Source organism: Heliangelus exortis, chromosome 5 (genome assembly GCF_036169615.1).
Source record: "Heliangelus exortis chromosome 5, bHelExo1.hap1, whole genome shotgun sequence".
Taxonomy (NCBI): Eukaryota; Metazoa; Chordata; class Aves; order Apodiformes; family Trochilidae; genus Heliangelus; species Heliangelus exortis.
The window spans coordinates 2,663,311-2,680,209 of NC_092426.1; the positions used below are offsets into that span (position 1 = coordinate 2,663,311).

The window sequence follows — 16,899 nt, forward strand, 5'->3', positions numbered from 1 at the left end:
CCTGGTATCACAGGTGTATTTATGTCCCTGGGGATGGGCTGTGGGCTAAAAGTGCTTTAAGAAGTATTTTGTAGAATTGTAGAATCATGAAATGGTTTGCATTGGGAGGGACCTTAAAGATCACCCAATCCCTGTTCCCTGTCATGGTCAGGGACACCTCCCACCAGCCCAGGTTGCTCCAAGCCCCATCCAACCTGGGCTGAGACACTGCCAGGGATGGGGCAGCCACAGCTTCTCTGGGAAACCTGGCACAGGGGCTCAGCACCCTCACACCAAACTATTTCTTCCTCACATCTCATCTCTCTTCCATCTGGAAACCCTTCCCCCTGATCCCATCCCTCCCTGCCCTTGTCCCCAGTCCCTCCCCAGCTTTCCTGGAGCCCCTTCAGGCACTGGAAGGTGCTCTAAGGTCTCCCCATTGCAGCTTCTCTTCTCCAGCCTCAACACCCCCAACTCTCTCAGCCTGGCTCCAGAGCAGAGCTGCTCCAGCCCTCCCAGCAGCTCCAGGGCCTCCTCTGGAATTGCTTTGCTGTCAGAAATCCCAATTGCCTGCTGTTGGTGCTGGGATGGATCCACCCATGTGGCCCCAGCACAGCTTTAGGTGGAACAGCAGGATCTGGTGATTCCTGCTGCAAATCCCTGTTGTTAGCAATGGGGTTGGGTTTGTGTAACCCCCATAAAGTGCTGGAGCTGGAGGGTGATGCTGGAAGGGGCAGGGACCCTCCTGGGACCCCCCAACAACCCCTCACAGCAGAACCTCTCACACTGCTGAAGCTGTGGCAGAGCTGGGTGTGTTCCCAGCAGACAGACCTTTAGATTTTCAAGGATTCCTTCCAGGAAAGCCTTTTCTGAGGGTTTTGTGAACCCACGGGAGGATAAAACTGCTGGGTTGGGTTTTTTGGGGGGGCCTGAGCTGCTCTTTTGAGCCTTTCCCTCACCATGGTGCTGGGTATATGGAAAGGTTTGGGGTGCCCTGGCTTTTGTGGGGAGGTGGTGATGGGTGGGAAGGATGAGGCACTGGCTCAGCATCCAAAGGAGGTCCAAAGGAGGGCAACCAGGCTGGTGAAAGGACTCGAGCACAGATCCTATGAGGAGAGGCTGAGGGAGCTGGGGGTGTTGAGGCTGGAGAAGAGGAGGCTCAGGGGAGACCTCATCACTCTCTCCAACTCCCTGAAAGGAGGTTGGAGCCAGGGGGGGGTTGGGCTCTTTTCCCAGGCAACTCTCAGCAAGACAAGAGGGCACAAGAGGTCTCAAGTTGTGCCAGGGGAGGTTTAGGTTGGACATGAGAAAGAATTTCTTTCTGGAGAGGGTGCTCAGCCATTGGAATGGGCTGCCCAGGGAAGGGGTGGGTTCTCCATCCCTGGAGATATTTCAAAAGAGCCTGGATGTGGCACTCAGTGCCATGGGCTGGGAACTGCAGTGGGAGTGGATCAAGGGTTGGACTTGATGAGCTCTGAGGTCCCTTCCAACCCAGCCAATTCCATGATTCTATGATCCTCCTTCTCCCTTTCCCTTGGGGAAAGTCTGGTGAGGAGAGGCTGAGGGAGCTGGGGGTGTTCAGCCTGGAGGAGAGGAGACTCAGGGGGGACCTCATCACTCTCTACACCTGCAGGGAGGTTGTGGTCAGGTGAGGGTTGGGCAATGAGTGACAGGAGGAGAGGAGATAGCCTGAAGCTGCTCCAGGGGAGGTCTGGGTTGGATCTCAGGAAGCAGTTCCTCGTGGAGAGGGACATTGGGATGGATGCCCGGGGCAGTGCTGGAGTCACCATCCCTGGAGGTGTTTCAGGAAAGACTGAAGTGGCACTGAGTGGTGGTGACAGGTCAGGACGTGATGGCCTCAGAGGTCCCTCCCATCACTCTCTCCTTCTCTCCTCCAGGGATGGCACCCACGGGGACCGAGGCCGCCCCGGCCCGCCGGTGAGGTGCCCCCCACCCCCCCTGAGCCCCGAGCCCAGACCAAGGATGAACAAACTGAGCTTCCACAACAACCGAGTCATGCAGGACCGACGCAGCGTCTGCATCTTCCTCCCCAACGACGATTCCCTCAACATCATCATCAATGTAAGGCACCACCCCCCCCGAGCACTGACACTTGTATCACAGCCAGGAGTGTTGGATTTTCATTTCCAGCCTGCCCAAGAAATTCCCCTCTGAGGATGTAGCAATGGTTTGGGGTTTTTTTCATGCTCTCCTGTGTCTTCTTGCCTTGACGTGCTGCTGGCAACCCCGGGATTTTGGGTGTGGACCAAAGGTGTGGCAACCCCTGGGGTGTCACGGGGAGGAGGGGAAGGTTCCTTCAGTCCTTGCATCCTCCCTGGGTGCCAGTTCATAGATGGGCAGGATCATTTTGGTTGAAAAACACCTTTTAAGATCATCAGGTCCAACCATTAACCCAGCACCAACCCATGGCCCTCAGCACACGGCTTTGAAATCCCTCCTGTTGTGCATCCCAGAATCCCAGACTTTAAGGGACCTTAAAGCTCATCCAGTTCCAACCCCCTGCCGTGGGCAGGGACATCTCCCACTGGACCAGGTTGCTCCAAGCCCCATCCAACCATCCCCTGTGGAGTTCTGACCCTGCACCCTCATGTATAACCCTGCTTTTAGGGTCTTCCAAGTTGACCTCATGGAAAAATGAGCCCCATGTCCCAGCTTGTCACCCCCCTACTTGTAGGGGGGGTCCAGTGCTCCTGTCTGGGCTGGGTGCAGCTGCAGCAGGGACCATGTGTGGGTTTTTGTTGCAGGTGAAGATTCTGTGCCACGAGTTACTGGTGCAGGTGTGTGACCTCCTGAGGCTGAAGGACTGTCACCTCTTCGGGCTCAGCGTCATCCAGAGTAAGCCAGGACCTTAATGCCAGGGGTTTGGTGGCATCTGGCTGCTCCAGCCAGATGTCAGCAGTGACATTCAACGTGGGCCCAAAAAACCCAGCCCTTTGGTGGCCTCTGCTTAAGTGAGGAGGAGGTTTATGGGTCCAGGAGAGCAGGGCAGGGCTTGGAGGGGACATTCAGGGTGGGGACACTGATGTCACCTCTGCCCTCACCCAGACAATGAGCACGTCTACATGGACCTGGCCCAGAAACTCTACAAGTACTGCCCCAAGGAGTGGAAGAAGGAGGCCAGCAAGGTCAGCGGTGAGGTCTTGCATGGAGAGCTGACAGCAGTAAGGCCACCTCTGTCCCCGTCCCAGGTCACTTCCAAGAGGCGGGAACGCAGCCGAGGGGCGGTGGCGGGGGGGGACAGGGGGGGACAGGGGGGGTGGCACGGTTGCCACTTGGCTGGCAACCGGCGTGGGGCTGGGGAGGGCCCCGGGTCTGCAGGGGGGATCAAACCCAGGTGGTGCTTGGTGGCTGTCACCCCCAGGGCCACCACACGACCCAGCTGGGGACGTGTCCCCCCCTCCTTTCCTCCTTTATTTCTACCCCTGCAGATTTCAGAAGTGTCCCTGACAGTTTATAAATTTGGGGGTTTTAAAATTTTTTTTCTCCCCTCCTCAAAGGTTTTTTTAATTCTTGCGATGCACCAGGCCAATCCCTGACAGTTTATAAATTTGGGGTTTTTTTAATTTTTTTTCTCCCCTCCTCAAAGCTTTTTTTAATTCTTGCGATGCACCAGGCCAATCCCTGACAGTTTATAAATTTGGGGTTTTTAAAATTTTTTTTCTCTCCTCCTCAAAGGTTTTTTTAATTCTTGCGATGCACCAGGCCAGTCCCTGACAGTTTATAAATTTGGGGTTTTTTTAATTTTTTTTCTCCCCTCCTCAAAGCTTTTTTTAATTCTTGCAATGCACCAGGCCAAGGGGGTTGGTTGGTTGGTTGGTTGGTGTGAGGTCCCAGTGCTGGCACTGAGGTGGCACCTGAGATGGGGACCCTGTGGGTGACAGCAGAGGGACAGCAGTGATGGGGGACTGCAACCCCACCTGCTGCTTAAATCCAAACTGGGAGAAAAAAAACGGGTGTGAAATGCTCATTTGGGAGAAAAAAAAACTTAGGGAGTGAATTTTTCCCTGGGGCTCTCACCCTGGGATGGGGAGGGGGACACTGAGGGGGGCACAAGGGAACTGAGGGGCTGGGGTGCAATGCTGGGGTCCCCACAGGAGCCCTGAATATCTCCTGGGTTCCAGGGGATCGACCAGTTTGGCCCCCCCATGATCATCCACTTCCGAGTGCAGTACTACGTGGAGAATGGACGCCTCATCAGGTAGGGTGGGAACCCCAAAACCCTCCTACACCAGCACCCTGGGGTGCCCCTGCTTCTGGCACCAGTCCCTGGGGCTGCACAGCCCTGGGGTGCTGTGGGATGTAGTAGGGTGCTGTGGGATGTTGTAGGGTGCTGTTGGGTGCTGTGAGATGCTGTGGGTTGCTGTAGGGTGGAGTAGGGTGCTGTGGGGTGATGTGGGATGTTGTGGGATGCTGTGGGATGTAGTAGGGTACTGTGGGGTGCTGTGGGATGTTGTGGGATGCTGTGGGATGTAGTAGGGTGCTGTTGGGTGCTGTGAGATGCTGTGGGTTGCTGTAGAGGTGGAGTAGGATGCTGTGGGGTGATGTGAGATGTTGTGGGATGCTGTGGGATGTAGTAGGGTGCTGTGGGATGTTGTAGGGTGCTGTGGGATACTGTGGGGTGCTGTGGGATGTTGTAGTGTGCTGTTGGGTGCTGTGGGATGCTGTGGGGTGTTGTAGGGTGCTGTTGGGTGCTGTGAGATGCTGTGGGTTGCTGTAGGGGTGGAGTAGGGTGCTGTGGGGTGATGTGAGATGTTGTGGGATGCTGTGGGATGTTGTAGGGTGCTGTGGGGTGATGTGAGATGCTGTGGGATGTTGTAGGGTGGAGTAGGGTGCTGTGGGGTGATGTGGGATGTTGTGGGATGTAGTAGGGTGCTGTGGGATGTTACGGGATATTTCTGGATGCTGTGGGGTGTTGTGAGATGCTGTGGGGTGCTGTGGGATGTTGTAGGGTGCTGTGGGGTGCTACGAGATATTTCTGGATGCTGTGGGGTGTTATGAGATGCTGTGGGGTGCTGTGGTATGTTGTAGGGTGCTGTGGGGTGATGTGGGATGCTGTGGGATGTTGTGGAATACTGTGGGATGTAGTAGAGTGCTGTGGGGTGCTGTGGGATGTTGTAGGGTGCTGTGGGATGTTGTAGAGTGCTGTTGGTTGCTGTGGGATGCTGTGGGGTGCTGTAGGATGTAGTAGGGTGCTGTGGGGTGATGTGGGATGCTGTGGGATGTTGTGGAATACTGTGGGATGTAGTAGAGTGCTGTAGGGTGCTACGAGATATTTCTGGATGCTGTGGGGTGTTGTGAGATGCTGTGGGGTGCTGTGGAAAGTTGTGGGGTACTAGTATGGTGCTGTAGGGTGCTGTGGGGTGCTATGGGATATTGCTGGATGCTGTGGGGAGTTGTGGGATGCTGCAGGCTGTTGAGAGTTTTGGGATGGGATGGGGAGTTTTGCTTTGGGATGCTCTGGGATGTTGTGGGGTGCTGTGGGGTTCTGAGAGTTTCTTTGGGATGCTTTGTGGGGTGCTGTGAAGGGATCCAGCACGAGTCCTGTGAGGAAGGGCTGAGGGAGCTGGGGGTGTTGAGGCTGGAGAAGAGGAGGCTCAGGGGAGACCTCATCACTCTCTCCAGCTCCCTGAAAGGAGGTTGGAGCCAGGGGGGGTTGGGCTCTGCTCCCAGGCACCTTTAGGTTGGAGATTAGGAAGAAATTCTTTGCAGAGAGGGTGATCAGGCATTGGAATGGGCTGCCCAGGGAAGGGGTGGATTCTCCATCCCTGGAGGTTTTTAAGAAGAGCCTGGATGTGGCACTCAGTGCCATGGGCTGGGAACCACGGGGGGAGTGGATCAAGGGTTGGACTTGAGGATCCCAGAGCTCCTTTCCAACCCAAATGACTCAGGGATTCTGTGATCTCCCTTCTCCTCCTCCCCTCTCTCCTCTGCTCCCCCGCAGTGACAGGACAGCCCGGTACTATTACTACTGGCACCTCAGGAAGCAGGTGCTGCATTCCCAGTGTGTCCTGCGGGAAGAGGTTTACTTCCTCCTGACTGCATTCGCCCTCCAGGCAGACCTGGGGGACTTCAAAAGAAACAAACACTACGGGAAGTACTTCGAGCCAGAAGCCTATTTCCCCTCCTGGGTAAGTGAGACCCCGGGGGTCTGGTGGTGAGAACAGCTCTGGAGCCAGGCTGGGAATTGGGGGTGTTGAGGCTGGAGAAGAGAAGCTGCAATGGGGAGACCTTAGAGCACCTTCCAGTGCCTGAAGGGGCTCCAGGAAAGCTGGGGAGGGACTGGGGACAAGGGCAGGGAGGGATGGGATCAGGGGGAAGGGTTTCCAGATGGAAGAGAGGTGAGAGGTGAGGGAGAAATAGTTTGTTGTGAGGGTGCTGAGCCCCTGTGCCAGGTTTCCCAGAGAAGCTGTGGCTGCCCCATCCCTGGCAGTGTCTCAGCCCAGGTTGGATGGGGCTTGGAGCAACCTGGGCTGGTGGGAGGTGTCCCTGACCATGGCAGGGGGTGGCAATGGAGGAGCTTTAAGGTCCCTCCCAACCCAAACCAGTCCAGTATATAAGGAAGCTCCCGTGAGCATCCCTGGAGCACCCAGGGAAATCACCAGCAGTGGTGTGGGTCACCTCAGGCCACCACATCACCCCTGACTGTCCCTGTCCACATCTGTCTGCAGCCCTCTGGTTGTAGGGCAGCCACAGCTTCTCTGGGAAACCTGGCACAGGGGCTCAGCACCCTCACACCAAACTATTTCTTCCTCACATCTCATCTCTCTTCCATCTGGAAACCCTTCCCCCTGATCCCATCCCTCCCTGCCCTTGTCCCCAGTCCCTCCCCAGCTTTCCTGGAGCCCCTTCAGGCACTGGAAGGTGCTCTAAGGTCTCCCCATTGCAGCTTCTCTTCTCCAGCCTGAACACCCCCAACTCTCAGAGCTGCTCCAGCCCTCCCAGCACCTTTGTGACCTCCCCAGCACCTCCATGTCTGAGCCTGGAGCATCTCCCTTGGAAAATCTTCTCCTCCTAACAGGTGGTTGCCAAGAGGGGAAAGGATTACATCCTGAAGCACGTCCCAAACATGCACAAGGATCAGTTTGCTCTGACAGCCTCTGAAGCCCATCTCAAGTACATCAAGGAGGCCATCAGGCTGGATGATGTGGCTGTGCACTACTACAGGTTGTACAAGGTGAGTTTGGCCACGAGCCCAGCCTGGCTTTTAGGTTAAGGGCTGCTTTTTTATTGCAAGGAGCAACTGCTGAGCTATTTCTGAAGCATTCGAAGAACTTCAGTGGGACTGACACCCCCTGCAAGGAGCAGAGCAGTCTCCTGGGTTGTGCTTCTCAAGGGAATTGCAGCTTTTGATGCTTTGGACATTTTTGACATGTTCTGGATTGGTGAGAGGTTTGCTGGGATGTGAGGAAGCAATTCTGAGGTTTCTGGGATCTTATTTTTCAGTATCCTTTCCCTAAGGAATGTATTTTGGGTTTCCTGTCCCAGGAAAAGCCATTGATTTGCTGGGAGCTGGTGGTTCCCAACCCATTTTGTAGCATCCTGAATCATAGAATCATAGAATCCTAGGGGTTGGAAGGGACCTCGAAAGCTCATCTAGTCCAACCCCCCCTGCCAGAGCAGGGCCCCCTAGAGTACATCCCCTAGGAACATGTCCAGGTGGGTTTTGAATGTCTCCAGTGAAGGAGACTCCACAACCCCCCTGGGCAGCCTGTTCCAGGGCTCTGTCACCCTTACAGTAAAAAAATTCTTTCTGATATTCAACTTGAACCTCCTATGCTCCAATTTACACCCATTACCCCTTGTCCTATCACTGGTCACCACTGAGAAAAGCCTAACTCCATCTCCCTGACACTCACCCCTTACATATTTGAAAACATTGATGAGGTCACCCCTCAGTCTCCTTTTCTCCAAACTAAAGAGCCCCAGCTCCCTCAGCCTTTCCTCATAAGGGAGATGTTCCACTCCCTTAATCATCTCAGTAGCTCTGCGCTGGACTCTTTCAAGCACTTCCCTGTCCTTCTTGAACTGAGGGGCCCAACTGAAGTTAAAGAGGAGAAGCCTTCAGGAAGCCCAGGGTGGGAGCGGGTTGAATTCAAAGTTAGGATTGCCCCCAGGTCCATATCTGGGACCTTCCAAGTTTTTTGGAGGTTAAACTCCTTTTCCAGCCCCTTAAGCTGGAGTGTTCCTGGGTGGTGAGGAGGCAGCAGGCACCTGGGATTGATCTTAATGGGTCTTGATGATCTTAAGGGTCTTTTCAACCTAAATGATTCTATGGGGTAGCAACAGGAGGCACTGAAGGGCAGATTTATCCACCTCATGCTGCAAATCATATATTAAAAAAACATCCTTTTGGGTTTTTTTCTCTCTTAGGACAAAAGGGAGGTGGAAGCATCCCTGACACTGGGGCTGACAACACGGGGCATCCAGATCTTCCAGGTAGGATGCTGAGAGAGAGCAATGGCTCAGATCCCTGCCTGCTGCTGGAGCCCTCAGACAGACCCCTCCTCTCCTCTGTTTGCAGAATTTGGATGAAGAAAAGCAGCTGCTCTATGACTTCCCTTGGACAAACGTGGGGAAACTGGTGTTTGTGGTGAGTGCCACCATCCCCAGGAAGAGCATCCCTGCCACTGGCACAGATCCCCAGACTGGTTTGGGAGGGACCTTAAAGCTCCTCCATCCCCACCCCCTGCCATGGTCAGGGACACCTCCCACCAGCCCAGGTTGCTCCAAGCCCCATCCAACCTGGGCTGAGACACTGCCAGGGATGGGGCAGCCACAGCTTCTCTGGGAAACCTGGCACAGGGGCTCAGCACCCTCCCAGTGAAAAATTTCTCTGATTTGTGCAGAAGGTGCTGTTGCACAGACCTCATAGAATCATCAGATTGTTTTGGTTGGAAAAGACCTTTAAGGTCATCAGGTCCAACCATAACCCAGCAGTGCCAAGGCCACCCCTGCCCCATGTCCCTCATCCCCACATCCCCAGGGCTCTGAAACCCCTCCAGGGATGATGGGGACTCCAGCCCTGCCCTGGGCAGCCTGGAGGAAATTGTTCCCCAGCTCCAACCCAAACCTTCCCTGGAGTTTCCATTCCTGGACTGGAATAATGGAATTATTTTGGATGGAAAAAACTTTTTAAGATCATCACATCCAACTGTTCACCCAGCACTGCCAAGGCCACCACTAAGGGGATGGGGAAAGGGATGGGGATGGGGAAAGGGATGGGGATGTCCAGGCCCTGACAACCCTTTCCAGGGAGAAATTCTTCGCCAGCTCCAGCCTAAACCTCCCCTGGCACAACTTGAGGCTCTTTCCTCTTCTCCCATCCCTTGTTCCTTGGGAGCAGAGCCCGACCCCCCCTGGCTCCAACCTCCTCTCAGGGGCTTGCAGAGAGCCAGAAGGTCTCCCCTCAGCCTCCTCTGCTCCAGGATCAACACCCCCAGCTCCCTCAGCTGCTCCTGGGCAGACTTCTGCTCCAGACCCTTTATCACCAGGGCTGGGTGAGGATTTTTTCTCACCGGGGCTGACGTTCTCCCTCTCCCCTGTAGGGGAAGAAGTTTGAGATCCTGCCAGACGGGCTGCCCTCAGCCAGGAAGCTCATTTACTACACGGGCTGCCCCCTGCGCTCCCGTCACCTCCTGCAGCTGCTGAGCAGCAGCCACCGGCTCTACATGAACCTGCAGCCCGTGCTGCGCCAGGTCCGCAAGCTGGAGGAGAACGAGGGTAGGTCTGTCCCCCCCAAAGGGTCCATCCCACCTCTGATGGGCTCCCACACAACCTCTCTGCCTGGACGAGGTGCCCAATCCTTCTGCCAGCCCTGGGGGTGGGAGTGTGCTGGCAGTGTGCTGGCACCATGTCCCCAAGTCCCCCCTGAGCCTGTATCACTGCCCCGCAGAGCCTGCAGGGGTGCAGCCCTTCCCAGTGCCCTGCATCTCATCTCCCAACTCAGAAAGCCCTTGGGCATACGTGAGATCTTCCTCCTCATCTTCCTCTTTCTCCTCCTCACCTTCTTCTTTTCCCTCCTTCTGCTGTTTTTCTTCATCCGCTTCTTTCTCTTCTTCCTCATCTTCTTCCTTCTCCTCCTGTTGTTGCTCTTCTTCTTCTGCTTCTTCTTCTTCTTTTCTTCTTCCTTCTCCTTGTCCTCCTCTTATTCCTTCTCCTTTTCCTCCTCATCTTCGTTCTCCTTGTCCTCCTCTTTTTCCTTCTCATGTTCCTCCTCTTCTCCTTTCTCGTCTTCCTCCTCTTTTTCCTTCTCTTATTCTTCCACCTCATCCTCCTCATCTTCTTCCTCCTCCTCATCTTCTTCCTTCTCTTTTTTTCCCCTTCTCTCCTTCTCCTTCTCCTTCTCTCCTTCTCCTTCTCCTTCTCCTTCTCCTTCTCCTTCTCCTTCTCCTTCTCTCCTTCTCCTTCTCCTTCTCCTTCTCCTTCTCCTTCTCCTTCTTCTCCTTCTCCTCCTTCTCCTTCTCCTTCTCTCCTTCTCCTTCTCTCCTTCTCCTTCTCCTTCTCCTTCTCCTTCTCCTTCTCCTTCTCCTTCTCCTTCTCCTTCTCCTTCTCCTTCTCCTTCTCCTTCTCTCCTTCTCCTTCTCTCCTTCTCCTTCTCCTTCTCTCCTTCTCCTTCTCTCCTTCTCCTTCTCCTTCTCTCCTTCTCCTTCTCCTTCTCCTTCTCCTTCTCCTTCTCCTTCTCCTTCTCCTTCTCCTTCTCCTTCTCCTTCTCCTTCTCCTTCTCCTTCTCCTTCTCCTTCTCCTTCTCCTTCTCCTTCTCCTTCTCCTTCTCTCCTTCTCCTTCTCCTTCTCCTTCTCCTTCTCCTTCTCCTTCTCCTTCTCTCCTTCTCCTTCTCCTTCTCCTTCTCCTTCTCCTTCTCCTTCTCCTTCTCCTTCTCCTTCTTCTCCTTCTCCTTCTCCTTCTCCTTCTCTCCTTCTCCTTCTCCTTCTCCTTCTCCTTCTCCTTCTCCTTCTCCTTCTCTCCTTCTCCTTCTCCTTCTCCTTCTCCTTCTCCTTCTCCTTCTCCTTCTCTCCTTCTCCTTCTCCTTCTCCTTCTCCTTCTCCTTCTCCTTCTCCTTCTCCTTCTTCTCCTTCTCCTTCTCCTTCTCCTTCTCCTTCTCCTTCTCCTTCTCCTTCTTCTCCTTCTCCTCCTTCTCCTTCTCCTTCTCTCCTTCTCCTTCTCCTTCTCCTTCTCCTTCTTCTCCTTCTCCTCCTTCTCCTTCTCCTTCTCTCCTTCTCCTTCTCCTTCTCCTTCTCCTTCTCCTTCTCTCCTTCTCCTTCTCCTTCTCTCCTTCTCCTTCTCCTTCTCCTTCTCCTTCTCCTTCTCCTTCTCCTTCTCCTTCTCCTTCTTCTCCTTCTCCTCCTTCTCCTTCTCCTTCTCTCCTCCTTCTCCTTCTCCTTCTCCTTCTCCTTCTCCTTCTCCTTCTCTTTCTCTCCTTCTCCTTCTCCTTCTCCTTCTCCTTCTCCTTCTCCTTCTCCTTCTCCTTCTCTCCTTCTCCTTCTTCTCCTTCTCCTCCTTCTCCTTCTCCTTCTCTCCTCCTTCTCCTTCTCCTTCTCCTTCTCCTTCTCTCCTTCTCCTTCTCCTTCTCCTTCTCCTTCTCCTTCTCCTTCTCCTTCTCCTTCTCCTTCTCTCCTTCTCCTTCTCTCCTTCTCCTTCTCCTTCTCCTTCTCCTTCTCCTTCTCCTTCTCCTTCTCCTTCTCCTTCTCTCCTTCTCCTTCTCCTTCTCTCCTTCTCCTTCTCCTTCTCCTTCTCCTTCTCCTTCTCCTTCTTCTCCTTCTCCTCCTTCTCCTTCTCCTTCTCTCCTTCTCCTTCTCCTTCTCCTTCTCCTTCTCCTTCTCCTTCTCCTTCTCTCCTTCTCCTTCTCCTTCTCCTTCTCCTTCTCCTTCTCCTTCTCCTTCTTCTCCTTCTCCTCCTTCTCCTTCTCCTTCTCTCCTTCTCCTTCTCCTTCTCCTTCTCCTTCTCCTTCTCCTTCTCCTTCTCCTTCTCCTTCTCCTTCTCCTTCTCTCCTTCTCCTTCTCCTTCTCTCCTTCTCCTTCTCCTTCTCCTTCTCCTTCTCCTTCTCCTTCTTTCTCCTTCTCCTCATCCTCCTCATCCTCCTGCAGAGGGATGTCTCAGCACAGATCACAGCCCATTCGAGTCTCCCCACCCCACCTCCCCATCTCCAAACGCCACCAGGACAGGTTTGTCCCTTGTTGTGCCACCTCTCTGAGCTCAGCTGACAAGTGGCCCCAGAATACGGTGGGTGGTGGGACCCAGGGCACCCCGAGGGGTCGGGGTTGATGCTGCCAGGTGCTGACAGGGTGCTGCTGGCCCGGCAGAGAAGAAGCAGTACCGGGAGTCCTACATCAGTGACACCTTGGACCTGGACATGGAGCAGCTGGAGAAGCGGTCGCGGGCCAGCGGCAGCAGCGCCGGCAGCATCCGGCACAAGCGCCTTTCCCGCCATTCCACCGCCAGCCACGGCAGCTCCCACACCTCGGGCATCGAGGCAGACCCCAAAGCCAGGGAGGTGGGACCCGAGGACGGCTTCTCAGCTGCCAGCACCCACCGTAAGCTGAAGACCTGCAGCTCCATGACCAGCCACGGCAGCTCCCACACCTCCGGCGTGGAGAGCGGGGGGAAGGACCGGCTGGAGGAGGACTCCCAGGATGATGGTGAGGAACCAGGTGCCCAATCCTTCTGACAGCCCTGGGGGTGGGAGTGGGTGGGGAGTGGCTGTCACCGTGTCCCCATGTCCCCAGGTCCCCCCTGAGCCTGCATCACTGCCCCGCAGAAGGTGCAGGGGTGCAGCCCTTCCCAGTGCCCTGCATCTCATCTCCCAGCTCAGAAAGCCCTTGGGCATATGTGAGATCTTCCTCCTCATCTTCCTCTTTCTCCTCCTCACCTTCTTCTTTTCCCTCCTTCTATTTTTCTTCATCCTCTTCTTTCTCTTTTTCCTCATCTTCTCTTCTCCTGTTGTTGCTGTTCTTCTCCTCCTTCTTCTTTTTCTTTTTTTTTCTTTTTCTTCTTTTTCTTTCTCTTTTTCTCTTTTCCTTTTTCTTTTCCTTTCTTTCCCTTTTTCTTTTCCTCTTTCTCTTTCTCTTTCTCTTTCTCTTTCTCTTTCTCTTTCTCTTTCTCTTTCTCTTTCTCTTTCTCTTTCTCTTTCTCTTTCTCTTTCTCTTTCTCTTTCTCTTTCTCTTTCTCTTTCTCTTTCTCTTTCTCTTTCTCTTTCTTCTCTTTCTTCCTCTTCCTCTTCCTCTTCCTCTTCCTCTTCCTCTTCCTCTTCCTCTTCCTCTTCCTCTTCCTCTTCCTCTTCCTCTTCCTCTTCCTCTCCCTCTCCCTCTCCCTCTCCCTCTCCCTCTTCCTCTTCCTCTTCCTCTTCCTCTTCCTCTTTCTCTTTCATTTTTATTTTTATTTTTATTTCTTCTTTTCTTCTTCTTTTCATTTTCTTTTTCTTCTTTTCATTTTCATTTTCATTTTCCTCTTCTTCTTCTTCTTCTTCTTCTTCTGCTTCTGCTTCTGCTTCTGCTTCTGCTTCTTTTCTTCTTTTCATTTTCATTTTCCTCTTTTTCTTCTTCTTCTGCTTCTTCTTCTGCTTCTGCTTCTTCTGCTTCTTTTTCTTTTCTTTTTCTTCTTCTACTTCTGCTGCTTCTTCTACTTCCATATCCCCCCTGAGCATCCATCACTGCTCCTCTCCTGCCTTTCTGGGTCCCCCTGGACCCCTCAGGAGTGGGCACGAGCCCCACTGCAGTCCCTGATGTCCCAGTTCCTGTCCCAGTAAGGGCTTTCCAGCTGGGGGTTGGACTGTGCTCCTGAGGTGGGCACCAGTGAGATGTCCCATCTCCTCCTGTGCCTGCAGAAATCGAGATGCTGGTGGATGACCCCCGGGAGCTGGAGCAGGCTGGGGAGCTGGAGGTGAGCCCTGAGATGTGTGTTTACATCACTGAGGACATGCTGCTCTCACGCAAGTTCAACGGGCACTCAGGTAAGGTGGTGGCCACTTGGAATTCCACTGGATTGGGATGCCTGGGAAAGCTGTCTGCTCAATAGGTCAAAGGAAAGATGGGATGAATTTGGTGAAAAAAAAAAAAAAAAAAGGGGTTGGTCAGGAGAGGTGCAGGTGGTGGGGATGGTGGCAGGAGCTGCCCAGGGGTGATGGACACCATTTGCTCATTTTCTGGCCCCTGCTCTGGTTTTCTTGACTACTCCTCACTTGTTCCCATGAGCACAGGGGCTGTTGGCACACATGGGAGCCTGGTTTCTCCAGAGCTGCAACCAGGGAGTCACCCACCCTTCCAGCTCCATGCTGAGAGCTACTGGGAGGTGTCTGGGGTGCAGAATTCCCTGGGGATGGCTGGGGATGCCATTTGTGGATTCTTCCCTCATCATCCCTGGAGGGATTTCAAAGCCCTGGAGATGTGGTGCTGAGGAACATGGTTTAGTGGTGGCCTTGGCAGTGCTGGGCTAATGGTGATCTTAATGGCTAATGGCTAATCATAATCCTAATGGCTAATGATGATCCTAATGGCTAATGATGATCTTAAAGCTCTTTAACAACCAAAAGGGTTCTTTGATTTGGTAAAGCGGAGCCAGCGGGGCCCTGTTGAGCTGAGGGTGCCTTCACCCCAAAGCAAGGACAAGTCCCCAGAGGCAGCAGACACAATCCCAAGAGGGATGAGAAGCCTCAAAGTAACCTTCTCACCCTCCTCTTCCCCCTTGCAGGGCTCATAGTGAAGGAGATCAGCTCCTCCACCTCCAGCTCCTCGGAGACGGTGGTGAAGCTGCGAGGGCAGAGCACTGACTCCTTACCCCAGGTAAGGGTAAGCTCTGGCGGGGCTTTTGGGGCACCCCAAAGCTCTTCTTTTGGCTTTCCCCGAGCCCTCTGGCTCCCTGGTGGGTCCTGAGCCCCATCTCTTCTTCCCTCAGACGACGTGCAGGAAACCAAAGACCTCGACAGACAGGCACAGCCTGAGCCTGGATGACATTCGGCTCTACCAGAAGGACTTCTTGCAGCTTGCCAACCTCTGCCAGGACACAGCCCAGAGCTACACCTTTGGCTGTGCCCATGGCCTGGAGGAAGAGGGGCTCTACTGCAATGGCTGCTTGGCCCAGCAGTGCATCAACATCCAGGAGACCTTCCCAGTCAAAAGAACCAGCAAATACTTTTCCTTGGATCTCACCCACGACGAAGTCCCCGAGTTCGTCGTCTGAGCGCTGCGGGGTGGGGAAAGGTTGGGGCTTCCCCCGAAGCATCGGGGGCTGTCACCATCACCTTCTCCCCCCGTCCCACACCACTCCAAAAAAAAACAAACAAAAAAAACGAGACCATGGAAACCACGGCGCTGGGAGGATGGTCCTGACAGCAGGTGGGATGGATGGGTGGATGGATGGATGGATGGATGGATAGATGGTTGGATGGATGGAGACCCCCCCAGCATGGTGGGGTCACACCGGTGGCCCCCAGCATCCTTTCTCCTCTGGATGAGTTTGTGCAAAGCACAAGTTGTCTTGTGTCCCAACAGCAGTTGGGGGGAGAGCCAGATGTTGGAGCTAGCAGAAGCCAACCCGTGTTTTCTCATTGCCTCGTGGCCAAGTGGCCACTTCTGCTCCTTGCCCCCATCCCCAGCGCTGCCGGCGGCTCCGGTTTGGTGGCTCGGTGGCAACTGGTGGCTGGGTGGCAAGTGACACTGCCGAAGAGAAAAGTGCCAGACTGTTGTGTTCAGAGTCAAAGCCAAAGAAATGTAAATAAATACCCTCGAGGCCAGTAGGGGAAAGGGAGAATTAAGCAATAAGAAGCCAGGGAGCTTCGGGTGAGGGGGATGTTTCCTGGAGGAAGGCACAGCCAGCAGCTCCTGGGGCAGAGCATCAAGCCACTTCTTCCAAAAAACATGGCCAGGGCCATCCCAGAGAGGTGGCTGGAGCCATTTGCAGCTTGGTTTTATTCTTTTTTTTTTATTATTTTTGAGGAAAAAAAGCCCAAGCAAACCAACCAAAAAAAAACAAACGACCCACAAATAAAAAGACGACGCAACCCACCCAGGAAAAAGAAAAGCAAAGGAGGCTGGAGGAAAAAAAAAAAAGTCACCTGGAAGGCTATTGCAATCCTGCATCCAAGCTTGAATATCTAGAGATTGCATATATAAATATCTTGAGGGATTTATATTTATATATGTCTGGATCTTACAGACCCGTTTGCATTTTCCTTCTGCTCTAAAATGCCTTTTACACCAAGGATCTGCCTCTCATCTTTAACCAAGCCCAGCAACCACCCTCTTCTTTTTTCTTTTTGGAAGCACTAAGGTGAGCAAACAGACTTTGGAGAAGAATCCACGTGCCACCAGGTTGGGAGGGGGACATTGGATTTTTCCAAGGCTTTTCCTGCATCTTTTAAACCTCTTACAGTTGGAATAGTTCTGCTGAAAGGATGATGGTGGAAAAAACCAAACCAAGAAACAAACCAGAGTGTGTGTCCTGCCCAGGTGGAGTATTGACCATCAGGTTTGGAGGGTAAAAAAGTTACAGCAGCAAATGCTCACAGCACAAATGCCTTTTTAGTCAATATTTTTAATTAAGAGTTTAGAGATTGACAGCCAAAGGTTTGCCATATTTTGATACACCACCTTTTTTTTAAAAAAAAAAAACAGACAAAAAAAAAAAAACAAACCCTGGAAACTTTTCTTAACAAACAAAAAATTTATAAATAAGCACAATCTTATTTTTCTAAGAAGTGTTGGGGGAGGGAATGGAGAAAGGGGAGCTGGTACCAAAAGGAAAATGAATGTGGAGCTATTTAGCACAGTGCAAAATAAAAAAAAAAAAGGGGTTTTATTGGAATAGAGGAGCTGGCAGGGGAGAGCATCAGGACCACAGTGCTCGATTTCCCTGGCATGATGGAAAAATTATGGAAAAATGATAAAATAATGTAGAAAGCCAAATGCTGG

The 16,899-nt window shown here is 53.2% G+C and overlaps 1 protein-coding gene across 6 annotated transcripts in view; it reads left to right on the forward strand.

The window, feature by feature from the left end:
- Nucleotides 1-15,935, forward strand: part of FRMD6 (FERM domain containing 6) — a 46,898-nt gene extending 30,963 nt beyond the window's left edge. For 2 of the 6 annotated variants that reach the window (XM_071745167.1, XM_071745166.1), the window contains 13 exons: nt 1,878-2,061; nt 2,745-2,835; nt 3,046-3,188; nt 4,122-4,198; nt 5,942-6,128; nt 7,019-7,174; nt 8,371-8,436; nt 8,522-8,590; nt 9,546-9,720; nt 12,298-12,633; nt 13,818-13,943; nt 14,681-14,772; nt 14,885-15,351. In XM_071745167.1, the coding sequence (XP_071601268.1) occupies nt 1,963-2,061; nt 2,745-2,835; nt 3,046-3,188; nt 4,122-4,198; nt 5,942-6,128; nt 7,019-7,174; nt 8,371-8,436; nt 8,522-8,590; nt 9,546-9,720; nt 12,298-12,633; nt 13,818-13,943; nt 14,681-14,772; nt 14,885-15,169 (1,902 nt within the window). In that variant the 5' untranslated portion in view covers nt 1,878-1,962 and the 3' untranslated portion in view covers nt 15,170-15,351. Of the gene's footprint in view, nt 1-1,877; nt 2,062-2,744; nt 2,836-3,045; nt 3,189-4,121; nt 4,199-5,941; nt 6,129-7,018; nt 7,175-8,370; nt 8,437-8,521; nt 8,591-9,545; nt 9,721-12,297; nt 12,634-13,817; nt 13,944-14,680; nt 14,773-14,884 lie in introns of those variants that run through there. The other 4 variants (XM_071745165.1, XM_071745169.1, XM_071745168.1 and 1 more) reach the window with 4 other exon arrangements.
- Nucleotides 15,936-16,899: the final 964 nt, after the last annotated feature.